Source organism: Podarcis liolepis (assembly GCF_965112155.1).
Source record: "Podarcis liolepis genome assembly, chromosome: 15".
Lineage (NCBI taxonomy): Eukaryota > Metazoa > Chordata > Lepidosauria > Squamata > Lacertidae > Podarcis > Podarcis liolepis.
In genome coordinates this window covers 32,752,614-32,770,651 of record NC_139566.1, presented here as the reverse complement: position 1 = coordinate 32,770,651, position 18,038 = coordinate 32,752,614, and the positions used below count along the sequence as shown (strand labels likewise).

General features: G+C 49.8%; 1 protein-coding gene across 3 annotated transcripts in view; it reads right to left on the bottom strand.

The window, feature by feature from the left end:
• Positions 1–17,817, bottom strand: part of TBX1 (T-box transcription factor 1) — a 49,741-nt gene extending 31,924 nt beyond the window's left edge. The window contains exons 1-3 of one of the 3 annotated variants that reach the window (XM_083479045.1): positions 16,942–17,817; positions 16,228–16,440; positions 10,595–11,126 (exon numbers count right to left, since the gene is read on the bottom strand). In XM_083479045.1, coding sequence (XP_083335171.1) covers positions 10,595–11,126; positions 16,228–16,261 — 566 coding nt within the window. In that variant the 5' untranslated portion in view covers positions 16,262–16,440; positions 16,942–17,817. Of the gene's footprint in view, positions 1–10,594; positions 11,127–16,227; positions 16,581–16,941 lie in introns of those variants that run through there. The other 2 variants (XM_083479043.1, XM_083479044.1) reach the window with 2 other exon arrangements.
• Between the last annotated feature and the right edge of the window lie 221 nt (positions 17,818–18,038).

Genomic DNA, 18,038 nt, shown 5'->3' with positions numbered 1-18,038 from the left:
AGGAAGCTGCCTCCCATGGACTCACACTCATTGGTCCATCTGCCTCAGTACTGTCTACACTGACTGGCAGCCGTTCTCCAGGGTTGGAGATGCTCTGAGACTCAGCTACAGCCTTTCCCACGAAGCCCCTTTATAAGCTCCACGAACGGTGCTAACTTCGCCGAAAATCGCTCTGTAAGACGCTTCTTCTTCCCTCCCTCAGTTGTTAGGGCATATCGTCTCCGAGGTTTTCTGGTACTCCGTGCTGAGCAGGATGCAGGACTCGGAAATTAGCAGCATCGCATAGGGCATTAATTCTTACTGGGGGCGAAATGCCCCAGCGCAACCCATGGCTCTGGCAGCAGCCCCAAACCTTTGCACCCAGCGAAAGTGTGCAGAGGACACTAGGCGTAAAAGCTGTGGGAATGTCAAGGAAGGTAGGAGAGGATATATTGTTTTGATATTATCCCTCCTCACTCACGCTAGTGAGTAAACAGCAGCGCACATTGCCTTTGCAACTTATTGGAAGCAAGTTGATGATTCATTAGAACCGTTTAATGAATGAAGCAAACAGGTCTGGCTTGTCCAGTCTGGATTGTTCCTGGTAAGTTTCCCCTTTATCTCCCTCTTAGAATAATAACAACACAACACAGTCTTCTTTAAAAGCAGGAATAAAGTTTTATTCACATTCAGTCCACAGCAGGAACCTGAAGGCAGGCTTTATCATGTGGTTACAGTGAAAAGAAAAAAGGGACGCGGGTGGCACTGTGGGTTAAACCACAGAGCCTAGCACTTGCCAATCAGAAGGTTGGCAGTTCGAATCCCCGCGACAGGGTGAGCTCCCATTGTTCAGTCCCAGCTCCTGCCAACCTAGCAGTTCGAAAGCATGTCAAAGTGCAAGTAGATAAATAGGTACTGCTCCAGTGGGAAGGTAAACGGCGTTTCTGTGCGCTGCTCTGGTTCGCCAGAAGCGGCTTAGTCATGCTGGCCACATGACCGGGAAGCTGTACACCGACTCCCTTGGCCAATAAAGCGAGATGAGCGCCACAACCCCAGAGTCGGTCACGACTGGACCTAATGGTCAGGGGTCCCTTTACCTTTATAGTGAAAAGAAGTCTGAGCTGCATCTCAGTCTTTCTGCTTGTGGGCTCCATCCTATGTGAAGGTTGAGCCATGCGCTGGCTAAGAGCCAGGAGAGCAAGAGTCCAAGACTAAGAGTAAATTCTGACTTCTAATGGCTCTTAAATGCAGGTATCCTCAAAGCGAGTGGCCATAGGACTGTGGTTCAGGGTCTGCTTCGCATGCACAAGGTCCCACGTTCAATCCTGGCTGCATCTGAAACCACAGCTGCCAGTCATTGTTGACAACGCTGAGCTAGATGGAGGAATGGTCTGAATCCCTATAGAGCAGTTTCCTCCTTGTCTATGCCTAGCTTGGCTCAGAAGAGCTTGAGGAGATCAGCCGAGGAAGGGCCCAGCATCCCAAGACTGGAGGCAGGTTCCCCAGGTGAGCCACTTTCCCAGGCGACCAAACTTTTCCCAGCTGAGGGGGCGGGATGTGATTTGGACATACACGTTTCTCAGAAGCTCAGCTTGGAGCTTAGACTGAGTACACCCCACAAGTTTGAAGCGCAAGGCTCTCCCGCCCCCACAACAAAAGAATAATGCCAGCTGCAGTTTGTTAAGGGTGCTGGGAACTGTAGCTCTAAAGGTAAAGGGACCCCTGACCATTAGGTCCAGTCGTGGTTGACTCTGGGGTTGCGGTGCTCATCTCACTTTATTGGCCAAGGGAGCTGACTTACAGCTTCCGGGTCATGTGGCCAGCATGACTAAGCCGCTTCTGGCAAACCAGAGCAGCGCACGGAAACGCCGTTTACCTTCCCGCTGGAGTGGTACCTAATTTATCTACTTGTACTTTGATGCGCTTTCCAACTGCTAGCTTGGCAGAAGCAGGGATCGAGCAACGGGAGCTCACCCCATGGGGGGGATTCGAACCGCCGACCTTCTGATCGACAAGTCCTAGGCTCTGTGGTTTAACCCACAGTGCCACCCGCGTCCTTATAACTGTAGCGCTGTGTGGCGCCAATTACAGTTCCCAGGATCTTTTGGAAGGATGTGTTTTAAAATGCATGGTGTGCGTATAAGCAGCCTCAGGCTTTCTGAGCCAGTGTGGCCTAGTGGTTAGAGTGTGGACTCTTATCTGGAAGACCAGGGTTCAAATCCCCACTGGGCCATGAAGCTCGCTTGGTGACCTTGGGCCAGTCACGTGCTCTCAGCCTAACCTACCTCACAGGGCTATTGCGGAGTTTAAATAAGGAGGGAGAGAAGCAGGTGGGTCACCTTGAGCTCCCTGGAGAAAAAAGTGGGGTATAAATTAAAAATAAATCCTTAGGCGCCTTGCACGCAATCCAGGCAGAGTCCAAGGCCGGCGGGAGCCTTTTCTGAAAGCACCAGCCGGCTTCAGCTCACACAGCTAAGCGCGCAGCGTTCAACTCTCTAGATCGCCCCCCCACCCCATTGGGAAATAAAGCCCACCTTGAAATCGGTCAGGACCCCCCAGCTAAAATGTTTAACTGCTAAGCTGATGGGAGGACAAGGTAGGTGTCAACTCCGAGCAAACTTGTTTGGGAGCAAATCCCACCCGAAATAAATTGGGTGTCTAAGAAAACGGAGAGGGTGGGGCTTCTGAAATCAAATGAGCAGGAGGCCCCACTCCGAAAAATATATAATGAATTGTATATCAGAGCAGCTTTCTGGGGATGGCTGAGTTAGCTCAGTGGGTAGAGCAAGAGGCTCTTAATCTCAGAGTCGTTGGTTCGAGCCTCGCCTTGGACAAAATGGGGTTGGACTAGATGACCCGCGTGGTCCCTTGCAGCTCTACAATCCTAAAATTCTGTACTTAAACAATCTCGAAACGCTAAGGCTTCGTCTCTAAGGACAACACCTATTGCAGTAGAGTGGTATTTACTCCCAAGTAAGTATGCAGAGGCTCGATCTGCAAGGGGTCGGAAAGATAAAAGTTGGATAAGGATGGCCACAATCCGTCCCATCAACAGCGCAGTCGAATATATATCTACTCAGCCCTGTTGAGTTCGTTGGGTCTTACTCCCCGTTGTATAGAACTGTAGCCTCAGTACGTAGCTCCTCTTAGAGAATATGTCACAGTGCGGGAGTTATGCGGCACCAGTAAACTTAGCAGCCTGTGGTAAAGAGACCCGCTTAGCTGTCCGTTTCTCTTGCTTCTAATCAGAGATGTCAGGGGCGATTCCCTGACACACAAACACACTCAAAAAAAAGTTGTACCATCATATGAAGAAGATATCTGAGCAGGTTTGTTAAACTGGGTCCGTTTCAGGGAACACTGGTATGTTCTGAAAAATAAGGACGGCGCTTGGAAAGTGCAGAATAGCACTTGCTTGGCACAACGTCGTCTAATCTCTCTTCCTCCCTGCCGCAGAGCAGAATGACTTGCTCGTGAAATAGGCCGGCTACGTCGTCTAATCTCCCCCTCCCCAAAACAAGTCGGGCTGAATGGCTAACGAAACAGCCGCCTGAAAGCGACCTTAAAAGCATGGGTTGGTTTACTGCGGCATAAACTTCTGCGAGAACCCAGTCCGCAAGACGCAGGGAGATGGGTTGTATATTTAAATTACTTATTGGATTTGTATACCGCCTTCTCTGCCAAGGCACCCAAGGCGGTTTACAATTTAAATACTAAAACAAATGGATTATCTTAAACGAAGGCGGACAAGAGTCCTCTCCTGCCAGCTGCGTACTGCTGGTCTGTGGCCTCCCTGGTGCGTAGGTTCCCTTGCTCCTGCCTTCCCTCGGGGCACGCAGATCTTCAGCAGCTCCCCAGGCAAGGGGAGTTCAACGGGCGTTTACTCCCAGGCAAAGAGGCGCAGGGGTGCAGGCTCTCTTGCTCGCTGCAACAGAAGACTGGCCACCCCGTCCGGGAGCTGCTTCGCTTTCCAGGGGGAAGAAGCACGGGCTCCGTTGGAAAAGGAGAGGCAGAGAAGGAGAGAGAGGGAGGGAGAAATCTGCATTGCGGATTGGGACAGCTGTCCTTTCTGTTCCCGACGTTTCACGAGCCTTCCCCCTAACATTTCTCTGCCCGCCCCCCGTCTGTGCTTGGGAGAGAGAGATTCTCTGGACGGCTCCGAACCAAACGTGCTCTTTGTAGAAAACGTGTGGGCATCTCTGCTTAACGGTGCCTGCTTGTCCCGTCTGGTGGGGACTGGGACGACTTCGGAGTCGTTCGGGGGAAAACCAAACCACACACCCCCAGACCCGGAGCGCAATATTGTGTCAGGCCCTGAGCTGATAGTTTAACAGGAGGTGAACCCTATTAACCTCCCGCCCCGGTGTTTTTTCGCGTTTGGCCTTAAATGAAGCTTGAAAAACAAACACGTTAATTTGAGAAACTCCAGCTTGAAACACCACCGGTTTTAAGTAGTCGTTAAAATAAACCGGACCACTCGCCCTTACCAGGGACTAGAAGCCTGTCTTTAAAAAAATTAGATCGGTTTGTTTTGCCCCCTTTTAACCTTTCCCTTTCCCCACCTCTGGTAGAGGCGTTCAGAATTTTAAAACGGTTTGGGCTAAAATGTAAGGACAGTATACATGTGAGAGAGTTTAAAATACAGGCAGGAACGATATCCAGTAACTTTTCCCACCACTTTCGCCGAACATTTTTGCCTTTACTCGGAACTGAGTCCAAGTAAGTTAAACGGGACTTACTCCCCAGTAAATGTTTAGGAATTAAGCCTTAATTCTTCCCTCGTTGTTCCACTTAAAAATAATCCAGCAGATTCTCAAACGCACAAGCACGATTTTTAGAAAACCTCCCTAGGGAATCTTGCTTCGTAATCAACTCTACTAAAATCAGTCAAGACGAAGAAGCAAAGAAAACCGCTTTGGAGTGACCCACCTCCAAAGGAGCTAGGGAAGACAAGGGGTTCGCGGATAATAGAATCGTGGATTATTTTTCTACAATTTAGATGGGCGAAATCAAGTTCTAGAGCAGCACGGATCAGCGCAGAACTACGTCGAGCAAACTCGCCCTGGCCGGACCTAAGCGTTTAGGGGATTTGCAATTGTAATTCTATCTAAAATTGACGTTTAAAAATTTGACAACCCGCTATTTTACACCCCCCCCAAATAAATAGGAGTCCGGAAGGGGTTAACGGTTCGATTCACAAGCTCAGGACTTCGTTAACATACGAAATGCGTGGATTTCAGATCTGCAGACCCTAACACAGACCCTAAAACCGCTTACAGACAGGGGGTTTTTTATTTTTAAAAATTAAGCTGTGTATCAGTGTTGCTAATAAATAAACACGTTCACTGGGACGTGACCCCCGTTGAAATCAACGGCGCTGACCTTTTCTTAAAAAAGGAAATCCGTTTCAGATAGAGGGCTTCTTGGGGAAACCACGACCGCGGCTTTCAAATCCAAAAACCACGCCCCACAAAACCCCCAACTCACTTACGGAGGCCCGCGCACACAGCAGGGCCCAGGAATGTGGGCAAAGAACTCTGAAACCAAACCGAAATCAATGCGAAGAGCATTTTCCCCCATTGAAACAATCGCCGAGGTTTTAGGAAGTCGCCCATTCCCCCGCTCCATTATTTCAGCCCTACCAATTCAGAACAAAAGCAGCCATTGACTTAGAAGCTGCCGGATGGTATAAACCCTAATTCTCGCGAATCTGAGAGAGAAACTGGGGCATCAGTTTCCTTTTCCCGCAAGTCTTTGTTTTTTTTAAATCAAACCAAGAAGCTCGCCCATGGAGAGATTCCTTTCAAATCCAGAATCTCTGCTTTCCTAAATGAACGTTTTCCACATTGTACTTTTTACTGCAATCCTCGCAGGCATGTTTATTCAGAGACAAATCGCATCGAGTCCAGTGGGACTCAATCCCAAGTGACTGCGTATAGCCTTTTAGATTTAGGGTGGCAATGTCACGCTTTGCTCGCTCACTTTTCTGCGGGGCGTCCACATGAGGTAGTGACTATCTCATAGCCAGTCTGTATTTTCCCCGTGTCCCTTCGGTTAGCTCCAAAGGGACTGGAAAGGAAATTGTGTGTGTCTGTGTCTGTCTGTCTGTCTGTCTGTCTGTCTGTCTGTCTGTCTGTCTCTCTCTCTCTCTCTCTCTCTCTGTGTGTGTGTATGTGCTGTTTAAACGCAACAACTGTGTACTTTTACGTTTTCGTACAGCGAGGTTTACTTCTGAGCAAACACTCAAAGCGACAGGAACAACGCTAAGCAACTTCTGTTGTGCCTGGGGGAGGAAATTCATGTTTATGTATTAGTTAAAAGGGTTCTTCTAACACGATCAACAATTATAAACTGTGCCATCCAGGTAGAACTTTGGGGGTCACCGTAGGACTGTGAAGTCCAGAGTCAAATATTATTTAAACTTAACTACTGCCAAGTAAAGTAAGTAAACAGAGTGTTCTTTTGTGGAAGTTTAAAAGGGGGTGGGTATTCTCTTTCTGACACCGCTACATAACTTCTAGACCAGTTCCTAAAAAATCGCCTCCCAGGAAAGGAAAAATCCTTGATCTAAAAAGGCTGGGCAAGATCCAGGGAAAGCCAAGTTCCTTGGAAATCGCCTAGATTCCCCTGGGAGAGATCAAGTTGCGTACACACCATACATTTAAAGCACACCCCCCCACACACACAAAAGTAATCAAGGAAACTGTAGTTTGTTAAGGGTACTGGGGATTCTAAGGTGTAAATGACGGTTCCCAGGATTGGGAAGGTGTTTTTATTAAATGTATGACATTCTGATAAGAAAAGAGGGGGAGATCAATGCAGTTTAAAAGAGCATGGATCGTGCCCATTGCCTACCAGCAGGTGTTCTGCATCGCTCCTTGCTGCAGAGGTGTAAATGGAAAGGGAAAGAGAGCGGGGGCGACTGGAAAAAGAAAATTATGACCGGGTTGGCTAATAATTCCTACCGAGCATTCTCGGCAGGAGACGGTGCTGGACTTGGCAGTCTTTGTTCCCTTCTGCTCACGGTTTGCTACCAGCAAACATGTGCAGGCGTTTCTGCTTCCCGAGGAACAGTCGGGGGGAGAGCGAGCGAGAAAGAAAGAAAGAAAGAAAGAAAGAAAGAAAGAAAGAAAGAAAGAAAGAAAGAAAGAAAGAGAAAATAAATTCCCCCAAAGCGCCAGACCCAAATGGGACTCCAGCGCACACCGGGCCTCTTCTCTGCAATGGAGTCTTTCCTTTCCAGAACCAAAGCGGCTCCTCTCGGAAAAGGTTATGGGGCTGACAAGCCAGATCTGGAGCTCCTTGCTCTAACAAAATAAAAGTGAGCCCGTGTGCTGCGATTGGAAGACCAACGATATTTGCCACGCTGGTTGGGATCAGATTCAAGGCCCCAGCTAGCCCTCCCCCTCTCTCCGCATACTTGCCATAAAAAGAAGTTAGGGACTGTGATTCTTCAACCAATTCCCCTTTGAAACCAGCGGCCGTATACCCACAGAGGATGTCACCCTAAAGACTCTTAGCTAGTGAGGAACTGAACTTTGCTGGGTCTTACTTCCGAGGAACTAAGCGCAGGCTTGAACTTTCTCCTGACGCGGAAGCGGAGGTCTGTTTATAGCGCCTTGGGCGGCGTTCATTGCCTCGGCAGAAACCGCTCCATAGTCGGGGCCCCAACGGAGCAACAACTCCTAATAATTTCAACTTAACTGAATTGTGGGTTGTTTCTGTAACAAAACGGGAGCATAGTATATGACAACTCCTGCTGGGACAGGAAAGTTGAGGGTGGCTATGTGTGTGCAAGTTAATTTATGCGGCCCTCTGAAGTAGGTGTTTCATTTAGTATATACCCAAAATTTAAAATGCAAAAAAATAATAATTAAAAAATCCCCATCATTTTATAAATGAATGTTTAAATTATGCTGAACTAAGGCTTTAACGAAACGTAATACTTTAAAAAAAACCAACCTATTTTTGTTTTTATTGTGTATGTATATATACTATATATATATATGTACTATATAGAAAGAGAGTTTGAGAGGCCTGCTAGGGCGAATCCTGAATTTATTTTACTTCCCTTCCGAAGGCATGAATAGAAAGAGATGACTAAACAAGCGAAATCCCATCATTTCCCCCGCTCAAAATAAAGTACTAACAAAGCTCCGTATTGATATAACCCCCTCCCTGCATTTTTTCATATATATTTTAAGCAATGTAAACACACGTTTGCCTCTCCGCGCTTCCCCACACATTTATAAGAGGCTTTCTCTGTTCTGCGCTCCCAACTCTTCTTTTCCACACTGAGACAAAACGCAGAGCTTCCCCTTAAAGAAACACAAGTGACTGAAAGCAGATTACCCTGAAAGAGTGAAGTTTTTAAATATATATTTTCTTCCAGAAACAGGCCTATAAAATGTTTCCAATCTATCTATCCCCCGAAGGGAATTTGAATTCATTCCTTAGGAACTTTAAAAAAAGCATTAAAACGGCATTGAAATTCTGAACTTTAATTTTCTGCACTGTGGTGGGACGGTAGAAAGAAAGAAAGAAAGAAAGAAAGAAAGAAAGAAAGAAAGAAAGAAAGAAAGAAAGAAGAAAGAAAGAAGAAAGAAAGAACCGTATGTTGCGAAACCCGCATTTTACGCGACTCAACAGAGACTAGAACCCAAACTCCGGACAATGAAAAGAAACGACGCGTAATTAAGATTTTAAGCAGATTTTGCGCCAACTAAAATATTAAGATATATAATTTTAAAGCGTGCAGCGTATCCCTGTGGAAGTTAAAATCTCCGCTCGACTGCCTGAATCTCAACTTTTAATTCTGATTTTTGGACATTTTTTTCCAAAATAGGGAATGAACCCTGGTGGTCACGCGTTGACCCGTTGACCCGTTTACACGTTACAACCCGCAAACCAAGTCAGGCCAGGCGGGCTGCTTCTACCTGATCGAAGGGTTTTAGGGATCGAGCTTGTCTTTTCCGCCGAATCAAAGGGAGACCGCTGACGCCCCCACCCGAAACAATTTATTTAGGTGAAAATGAGTCCTCGTTAAATCAGCCGGAATGACAAGTACACGTTGTTGCGTTCAGGATCAAAGTGGATCAGCCAGTTTTGAGTACAATTACGTTTAATTAATTTGTGGGCTACCACCTTGCGGGAAGCTATTTTAAAGTTATAATGGGCAGCAAATTATCGGAAGGAAATGACGAGGAGGGTAGGGTGGGGCGGGGCGGTAAAGGGAGCGCAGGCTGCGATCCTAGGCGCGCGCACACACACTTTGGAGCAATTCTCATTCAACTCAGTAGGACTTCTTTCTGAGTAAACGTGTACAGGATCTATTAAACCATTACAGCACTACTTTTTAAAAATACACATTGTGCATATATGTAAAGGTTGGGGCTCAAGCAAGAGTTTTGGAAGGATGAGGGTTGATTAAGACTGGTAATGAACTAATGATTTAATCATCGCATTATGATAATAATGATCCTCCACACCTATTTTTCAAATCAAAAAGGTTTCCACCAGCGTTAGCCTGTACTACTGTGAACTGTAAAGGGGATTTTTTTATAATAAAAAATCAAACAAATCAGCAACATTTTGGGTCAGATAAGCGGAGGTGTCGCTACATGAAATCCGGAGTCAAACTGAAGGATCCTGGATCACATAGTCTTACTTAGAAGTAAGCACCGCTGAAGGAGGAGAGGCGGGCACGAGCGAAAGTGGTTGGGATCGGGGCGTTTAGGGACGAATTCGTTCCTTAGTAACTCCTGCACTTAAACGAAGCCACAGCAGGAAGAACGTAAGGAAAACAATGAAGGGGAGGGTGAAAAAAATGCCACAAGCAAGAAAGGGGGGGGGTACCTAGTGGTATTCACGGCAGGAACGAAGAATAAACTCCAGGAAGTCGATTAAAAGTCCCAACGCGCTCAAAGGGCTTTTACTATCCAAGGCGAGCACAGAATCGCAGCCTCAACGCCGCAATCCTCAGCGTGCCTTCTGCTCAGAAGAAAGCCCAACATAGCTTGCAAGTTTCTGCAGGCATAGGATCGCAGCCCTCCCTCCTTCCCAATCCCCCCAGACATCCCCAAAGCGCCCAACTGTGGCAGGATCGTGTGATAATAATAATAATAATAATAATAATAATAATAATAATAATAATAATAATAATAATAATAATTAATAATAATAATAATAATCGCCTTAAAATAAATAAATAAAAAAACGCCTGGTATGTTTCCCATTCGTCTGCACTGCCTGCCCATCGGGGCAGAAAGCACCTGAGAAGGGGTCTTTTGGGGAAGAAGTTTGGGGGTGAGGAGAAACGGCGGACCCCACTTTCTGGGAAGGAAGCACCTAGCGCCCCACGGAGTCCCATGCTAGCCTTGCTCAGAGTAGCCCCATTGAAGTCAACGGACCTGACTCCCTTAGGCCCGTCCATTTCAAAAAGCACCACGAAGGGAAGCCTCGCCCGATCTCCTCTGAGCAAGACTTTACTCCAGCCTAGGAAGCCTGGAGAGGCCGGGAATCGCAGAATTGGAAGGGACCTTCCAGGGTCATCCAGTCCAACCCCCCCCCCCCGCGCAAAACAAGAAAGGGGAGGAAGGCGCAAAGGGGCTCTGACCTGCCGGCCTTGGTGACGATCATCTCGGTGCCCAGCTGGTTGAACTCGTCCCACAGCGCCTTCATCTCCAGCTGCACGTTGACGTTGGCCACTTTGGGGTTCTTCTTGACCGGCGCCTTGGCCGAGGCCGGCGCCGATCCCCCTCCGCCGCCTCCCCCTCCGCCGCTCTCGGGGGTGTCGGAGCCCGGCGGCTGCGGCGGCGGCGGAGGAGGGTTGGCCCCGGAGCCGCCTGGGAAGGCGTAGCCGAGCTGCTGCGGTTGCTGTTGCTGCTGCTGCTGGCTGGCGTGGTGGTGCTGCGGCGCCGGTGGCGGCTGAGGCGGCGGGTGTTGTTGCTGCTGCTGCTGCTGCTGCGCCGAGCAGGGCTCGTAGTGCGGCGGCTCATGCTGGCCGTACGGGTCCCCCGGCGACGGCGAGAGGTGGTGGTAGCCGGCCGCGGCCGCCGCCGACGCGTTGAGGCTGCTCAGGCTGTTGGCCGTGAAAGCGGCGACGTCGCAAAAATGGGACAGCTGCGTCAGCCAAGGGCTGGAGATGGCTGATATCATGCCGGAGGAAGGAGAAGAAGAAGAAGAAAAGAGAGAGAAAGGAAGGAGGGAGGAGAGAGAGAGAGAGAGAGAGAGAGAACAGCGGGCGGTCAGGTCGGTTGCTCGCTCGCTCGCTTCCCGGAGCTGCTCGCCCTCCTGAGGTAAACTGGGCCGCGGCGCCACAGCCGCCTCAATTTATAGCGCCCCGCCGCTGAGGGAGAAAGAGAATGGAGGCCCCTCTCTCTCTCTCGGTTGACTTGGCCTCTTCTCTTCTCTCGCTCTCTCTCTCTCTCACCTCCCCCCCCCCTTAAAAAAAAAAAGGCGCTCGGCCAAGTTCGCCTCAGCGCCGGCTAGCTCGCTCCTCCGCTCTCGGTGGCGCGCCTGCGCGCGCACCACAAACTTTACAGCTTATCCCCGCGGCTGCTTCTCCCTCATAAACGCGCCGGGGGCTCTCCGAGGAAGGCCACCGCCTCGGCTCCGGCGAGACGCCGAGAGAAGTGAACGCCGAGAGAGAGAGAGAAAGAGGCCCAGAAAAAAAGCCCCTCGCGCTCTGAAGGAACGAGTTCCTTTTCTCTGGCGTTTTCTCGCTTCCCCGGCGGCGCGAGAGAGCGAGCGAGCGCTACTGACAAGAACTCCCTCAGACTGCCTCTCTCTTTTTTTCTCTCGCGCTGTGGCGCTCCTGACTGACTGACTGACTGACAGACGGACTGAGTCATTCCCCCGGGGACTGGGGGGGGGGGGAGAGCGCGGCGGTGGAGAGGCCTGGGCGCGCGCGCCACGCTCTCCTATCTCCTCCTCGCGCCCAGCCCAGCAGGGGACGTCCCTCCTCCCACCGCCAAACTCTTTCTCTCTCCCCCCCCCCTCGCGCTTGGGCTTTTGGCCTCGCCCCCGAAAAGGGAGAGGGCGAGTCAGCCAGCCCGGCCGTCAGTCAGCCAGCGAGCGCTGGCGGCTGGCTGCCCGGGCAGGGCTCGGCACCTCCGCCCCCCACCCACCCTCTTCCTTTTCGTCCCCCTCATCTTTTAAACGCCCCGCTTTGCTTCCATTTTCTCCTGGCTTGGCTGTGAGACGGCCTCTTTTCCCTCTCTCTTTCTCTCAGTAGAGGGCCTCCCTCTTTTCGCTGCCACCAAACCGGTTCTTACTTTCCTTCCCCCCCCAACCCTTCTTCTTTAATGGCGATAAAGGGGAGCCCCTGCAGGTAACGCGCGCGCGCGCGCTTTTCCTTGCCTCGGGAGCCGCGGAGTGATTGACAAGCGGGGAGAGAGAGCGCGCGCGCGCTTGGAGGGGGTGGGCTTTTCCTGGAGCTCTCCCTTAGCTCGCTCTCCCAGCTTTGATGCAAGCAAAATTTTACATGCAATCTCTTTAAAACCAAAACAAAACAACAACCCCCCACTTGCATCGCCTCTCATCCACCCCCACCCCCACCCCCACCTCCTATTATACTGCAAATTAATTATCTGCATATTATAGACGTGCAAACTCATCCAGCACCACTGCAGCTTTCCTACCCATTCAAACAGGCTCATTTTTAACCCAGGACCTCTGAAGCTTCAGCAAGCGCCGGTCAAACAAATCTCTTAAGCCGTATACTGGAAGCAAAAGCGAGGGGCCTTATTTGAGCTCTTAACTCTATTTAAATGACCAGGAGGATTTGGACAGGAATCCCCTCTCCACCCCGAAATTGTCCGAATTAGGCCCCCGATCTATACAGCGTTGAGTGAGGTTTACTGTCCTATATATGAGGTTGCAGTACTAATCCGGATTGCGGGCTCGCTAATATGTGAACACAGTATTGGAGAGGGTAGGGGGATAAATTCACTGTTGCTAACCCAGAGTCAGATCACTGATCTCTCTAGTTCAATATTGTCCCCAATGGCAGGCAGCGGTTCTCCAGGGTTTTAGAAAAGGAACATTCCCAGCTCTACCTGAGATGCCCGGGACCTTCTGCATGCAAGGCAAATGTCCTACAACTGAGCTATGACGTTCCCCCCAATGCTCTGCACGCTGGAAGGAATGAAATGGTATTGGTTTCAAGAAGAGGTATTATTATTATTATTAGATTAGTTTGGGAAGTTATTATTATTATTAGATAGCCGTGGGAAGTGCATTTCCTTGGAAGTCAAGTTCCAAGGAAACCACAGAATTATTCTGATTCCTCTGTTCGGATTTAAAAATAAAATTAAGATTAAAGTGATTCCTGCGGAGAATACTCGCTGAAACCAGACTGAGTGGGCATATTTTCCTACACGACTCTTTAGATATCCTATTCAATGGAGTTTACTTCCTCTCAAAAAAATGTTCCTGTAAGAGAACTGGGTTACTAAGAAATTTGGGGAAAGTTGGCAGGACTCTACTGCCGAGGTTAAATCTCGCTATATAATGAAATAGCGAATATACAATATAAGTTTTATTGTTGTTTAAGATTCAATTCAAGTAAGTATAACCTTTAAAAAGCAACTTTAAAAAAAGTTATTATGGCTTATTTTAAGATGTAGTGTGGAAGCCTGTCATATTATTCTGAGCTACTCTTGGACGCCTCCTCAAGCCAGAAGGTTTCATACTGGAGAGAGAGCGAGCCATGGAAGTGAACGGGAACCGCGCAGTACCACAACTCTCCCATTCACTTCCGTGGGATTCCTATAGGTGACCTTTCCGCGAAGTTTAATTAATTGAAGTTTATTTGTATCCTGCATTGCCACCAGCTAGTTCTTCCAGGCGGTTTAGAAACACGCGCTAAATCCATATTGCGTCCTGTGTTATTCGCTTGCTGTTTAGCACGGTGTTCTTGCTGCGCTGTAATACAGCATATAGCCTTTATTGCTCTGGTCGTCTGGATGAGCCCCCAGTCTCTCTTCCCCCCCATGGAATATTTGAAACAGAGAATCCTCTCCGCCACTCTCCAATTAAACGCCTTTATTGATTTCAGCTACTCTGTGGCCTTGTTGTAGAAAATCGCCTCCTGACTTTGAACCAGCCGGGGTTTTTTAAAGTTCTAAAACCATTGTTTTATACTTTCTATAAGCGCCATATGACTTCCTATACCATAACACTGCTATTTTATTTTCTTTCTAATTATTTGTATTTCTTCCAAGCTCTATAATCTCGTGAATTAATTCCTCCCCACCAAGGCTAACGCCCCGTTGCGCGTTGAAATGAACCGGGCTATCGCAGTGGAATCTAGCACAAGTTCATTTCTGTGTGTTTATTTATAGTAAACTTTTTAAAAAACTTAAATGGAACAGGCTTCCAAGTTAAGTGATTAAGATCTCTGTATATAAAATACAACCCAGTGTTTACCATATTTACCGGGAAGCAAGACTCAAACGTGTTTTATGTCAGCTCCACAGAACGTTAGCGTGATCCTGTGTGTATAATCTGCACCGTATATGGGAACCATCCGGTCAAAACCTGTAGTTCCATTCATTTATTCCGAAGTTTCAGCCATTTATTTTTCAGTAAGGGTTAAGACAAGACTTCACCTCTTCCCACTCAAAGGAACGGGACTTTAAAAAGTCCTGTGGTTAGATTTGCATTCCCTTGACTTTCCTTATGTAGAAGGGAACTATTATAGTTCCTTGTAAATTTAATAATAAGAATAGAATTTAATAATAAGAATAGAATAGACTTATATGTCCCAAACACTCAACTTTCTCTTGTTCTTACAGGCAAATTAGAGAGAGCTTCTCCCCCCCTCCCCCCAAACATACACGTGGTCCCTTCCTGACTGCGCTGCAATCGCTGCTAATAACTCCATAGCTCAGGGCTACTTTGCTAATTGACAGCGAAGCAGCACATTACAAGCATGTGCCTAACCTAGATTTACTATCGATTTGAGAGCCTGTGGTTTGTTTGTTTTTTCCGTGGGCGGTGGCTCCAGTTGCTAACGTTATATGTGCCACCCAAATGCCACAGATGCTTTTACTCGGAAGCCAACCCCACTGTGTTCAATGGGGCTGACGCCCAGGTAGGCTTCTGTTTCGGGACTCCAGCCTCGGTTACTTTTAGAGGAGAGTCGCTTTCCAAAGAAAAGACGCCGGGCGGGCGAGCAAACCAGAAGAGGTTGTGGTTTAGTTCCTAGATCGGTTAAACAAAAGTATGGACTATTTTATTTTTTTAAGAACCCCAAACAAAACTGCAATGTTTGCTGCTCACAGACCCATCCGCTCACACGGTGAGTTTAATGCTAAGTGACTTGGTAATGCTGCACAACATTCATCATAATAGTAATTATTATTATTGTCGTTAATTATTATGAATTATAATGGGTCCTCCAAGTAGAACCCATTGAAACTAATGGGCATGACTAGCAGGTTCATTAGCTCCTTTGGGTCTACTCTGAGTATATCTCCGCTGGCTACAGCCCGGAGCTGGAGGATCCGGGGGCGCTTTTTGCTGCGGATCTCCATTGGGGAGGTTATATATGAGGAAGGGTCGTACGTGGCTAAGCCGCAAACGGCATGCTCTGTAGGCAGGTTGCTCCCCGGTTCAGACCCCTTAGGATCGGGGAAAATCTGCGCCCTAGACCCCCGGAGACCCAGTGCCAGTAAGAAGAGTTTAGAGGGACCGCTGGTCTTAACTCGGCAGCAGGCAGCTCCCTAAGTCCAGAAGCCCCCAAAACCCGCGTTATTCCTCGGTGACAAAGCGCCACGGAAAATAATATACGCGAAACAAGTCACATTTTCATTGCACGGAAGTTCCTTGGAGCAAGGGAGCCGGCGCAGGGCAAGCGGAGGCGTGTCTACTCGGAAGTAAGCCCAGACACCTTGAATTTCCAGGTGTCGGCGTGCGCGCCGCAGAGGGACTGGCGTGCTGGGTTTTGCTTTGTTTGAGGCTGTTGTCAAAAGGTTTCCTTGCTGCAATACAGCCCCTTGGGCCGTCTCCGGGTCTCCGTGCGCGGCAGAGCTGGCTTACTCTAACCGGGAGAAGAGTATCCGAGCAAACTGTGCGAGTGTCTGTGGGCGAGATCCCCGGAGCTCCCTTCGCCCTTGACCTCTGGGTGCTGGCTGCGCTAAGCAGTGGCTGAGAGGCGCCACATATTTTTCCAGACATCCCCTCTACCCTCCCCACCAACTGATTTATTTAAAAGCAAATTTCTCGAGTCTCTTTGCCGCTTACCTTCCATGTCCCGGGTAACGGCGCTAAAATGCATCCTCCTCCGGGCGGCGGCAGCGGCGGCGGCAGCGGAGGGGCTGTAAGGTCTGCGCAGGCCCCCACCGACGGCGGCGGCGGCGCTGGGCTCGGAGTCCAGCGCAGCGACTGCAACCTCCTCCTCGTCGTCGTTGTCGTCGTCTTCTTCGTCGCCGCCTCCTTTTCCCTCGCGCTCAGCGGCTGAAATCAGAGAGGCGATACTGAACGCGTTGGCCTTGGGGGATAGGGGGCTCGCGTCGTCCATAGGAGGGCAGAGAACCGCCGAGCCCGCGTGGAAACGGCTCGCCCGTCGGGGAGATCAGCGCGCCAGGGCCAGCTGCGCTGGGACGCGCGCGGCGCGCATGGCAGGGGCCCGGCGGCGGCCCGGCGGCAGAAACTGCTGCGGGAAGAAAAGGAGCCGAAGGAAGTTTCCGAAGCGGCTCCCCCACCCCTCTCTCCTCTGCCCTGGCCCTTCCCTCCCCCTTCCCCCCCTTTCCAGCAACCCATCGCCGTTCCCTCCTCCCAGCTGGCGGAAAGTGGCTCCGCGCGCCTTGGCCCAACCCGAAATCTCCCTCCTCCTCCTCCTCCTCTGCCACCTCGTCCCCCCTCCCGCTTGCCTCCCCCCCCTAGCACCTCGGATCGGCAGACGGCCTAGCCACGTTTACTCGGAAGTAAGCGCCGCGCCTGCTCAGGCAGGTTTACCTCCAGGTAAAGCGCTTAGGATCGGGTGGGAGTTTTATGTTCTTGCTTTCTCCACACATTTCTCCCGCATTCCTTCTTTTTCCCCAGCAATGAATAGTTCAGGTAAATGCTCCTGGTTTTTTTCCGGTTTCCCCTGGATTTATTGCGTTTATTTACACCACTCTCCTCCCTCCCCGGAGCGCACCTTCCTTCCTTGCAAGGCTGAGGGCGCAGCTCCCTTCCCTGTCGCAGAGGATTCCTCTCGCTCGCTCTGCGCACCTTCCCGTGGGTGGCGGTGCCACACGGACTTGTAAGGATGGCCTTCTGCCCCGCCGCTAATTTCGCATCCTCCGCTCTCCGCTTCCTTTGCGGAAACGCTACCAGCGACAAACTAGCAAAGAAGAGAGCTATAAATTGGAGAGGATTGCGGCGGGGAGCAGTAGAGCGGGTAGACTGCGTCTCCTTCATTTTTCCAGTTCTCTTGCCGCGGCCAACAGAATAATAATAGCAGAAACTTTGTGGGGAGTGTCTACCCAGGTGTGGAAGGACACCCCAGAATCACCACCAATTATTACGTATATAGGAGGAAGCAGCGCAACCCCCTCCCAGAGTGAGTCCAGCCTAGAAGCGAAACAGTCCGCTCTGCAGTTGCCCGAATCAAAGAAGGGGTCTTCTCGCCCCGCAAGACCTTGAGAATGAACAATCCCTTCTTCAGTCCGGTCTGTGGGCCGGCACTGAAAACGGTTTCTCCAGAGGTGCGTGTGGACAGATTAGTTCTACTGCGTTTTACTGCTTCGACCTATAAACAGGCCGCACTATTAGCGGTGACCCCACCACACACAACGACAGACACACACACACACGCCCCAATACACCAATCCCATGGGCTACTGTAGCCTCAGAAGTGCGTGCGCTTAGATCTCCCTCACTCCCAACAAAGCGCTCGTCGGGTTGTGCGAAGCCGCGTTTCACTGCAAAACTGAACGTTGCGTAAGACAGCAATTACAGCTCTATGGCAATTATGGTGCGCAGCCTTGATTCGCACCCCAAACCTCTCCTCCCCTCGCGCCGGAGATGTCATCACCGACCCATAATGTCTGGCTCGAGGCTTGGGGACG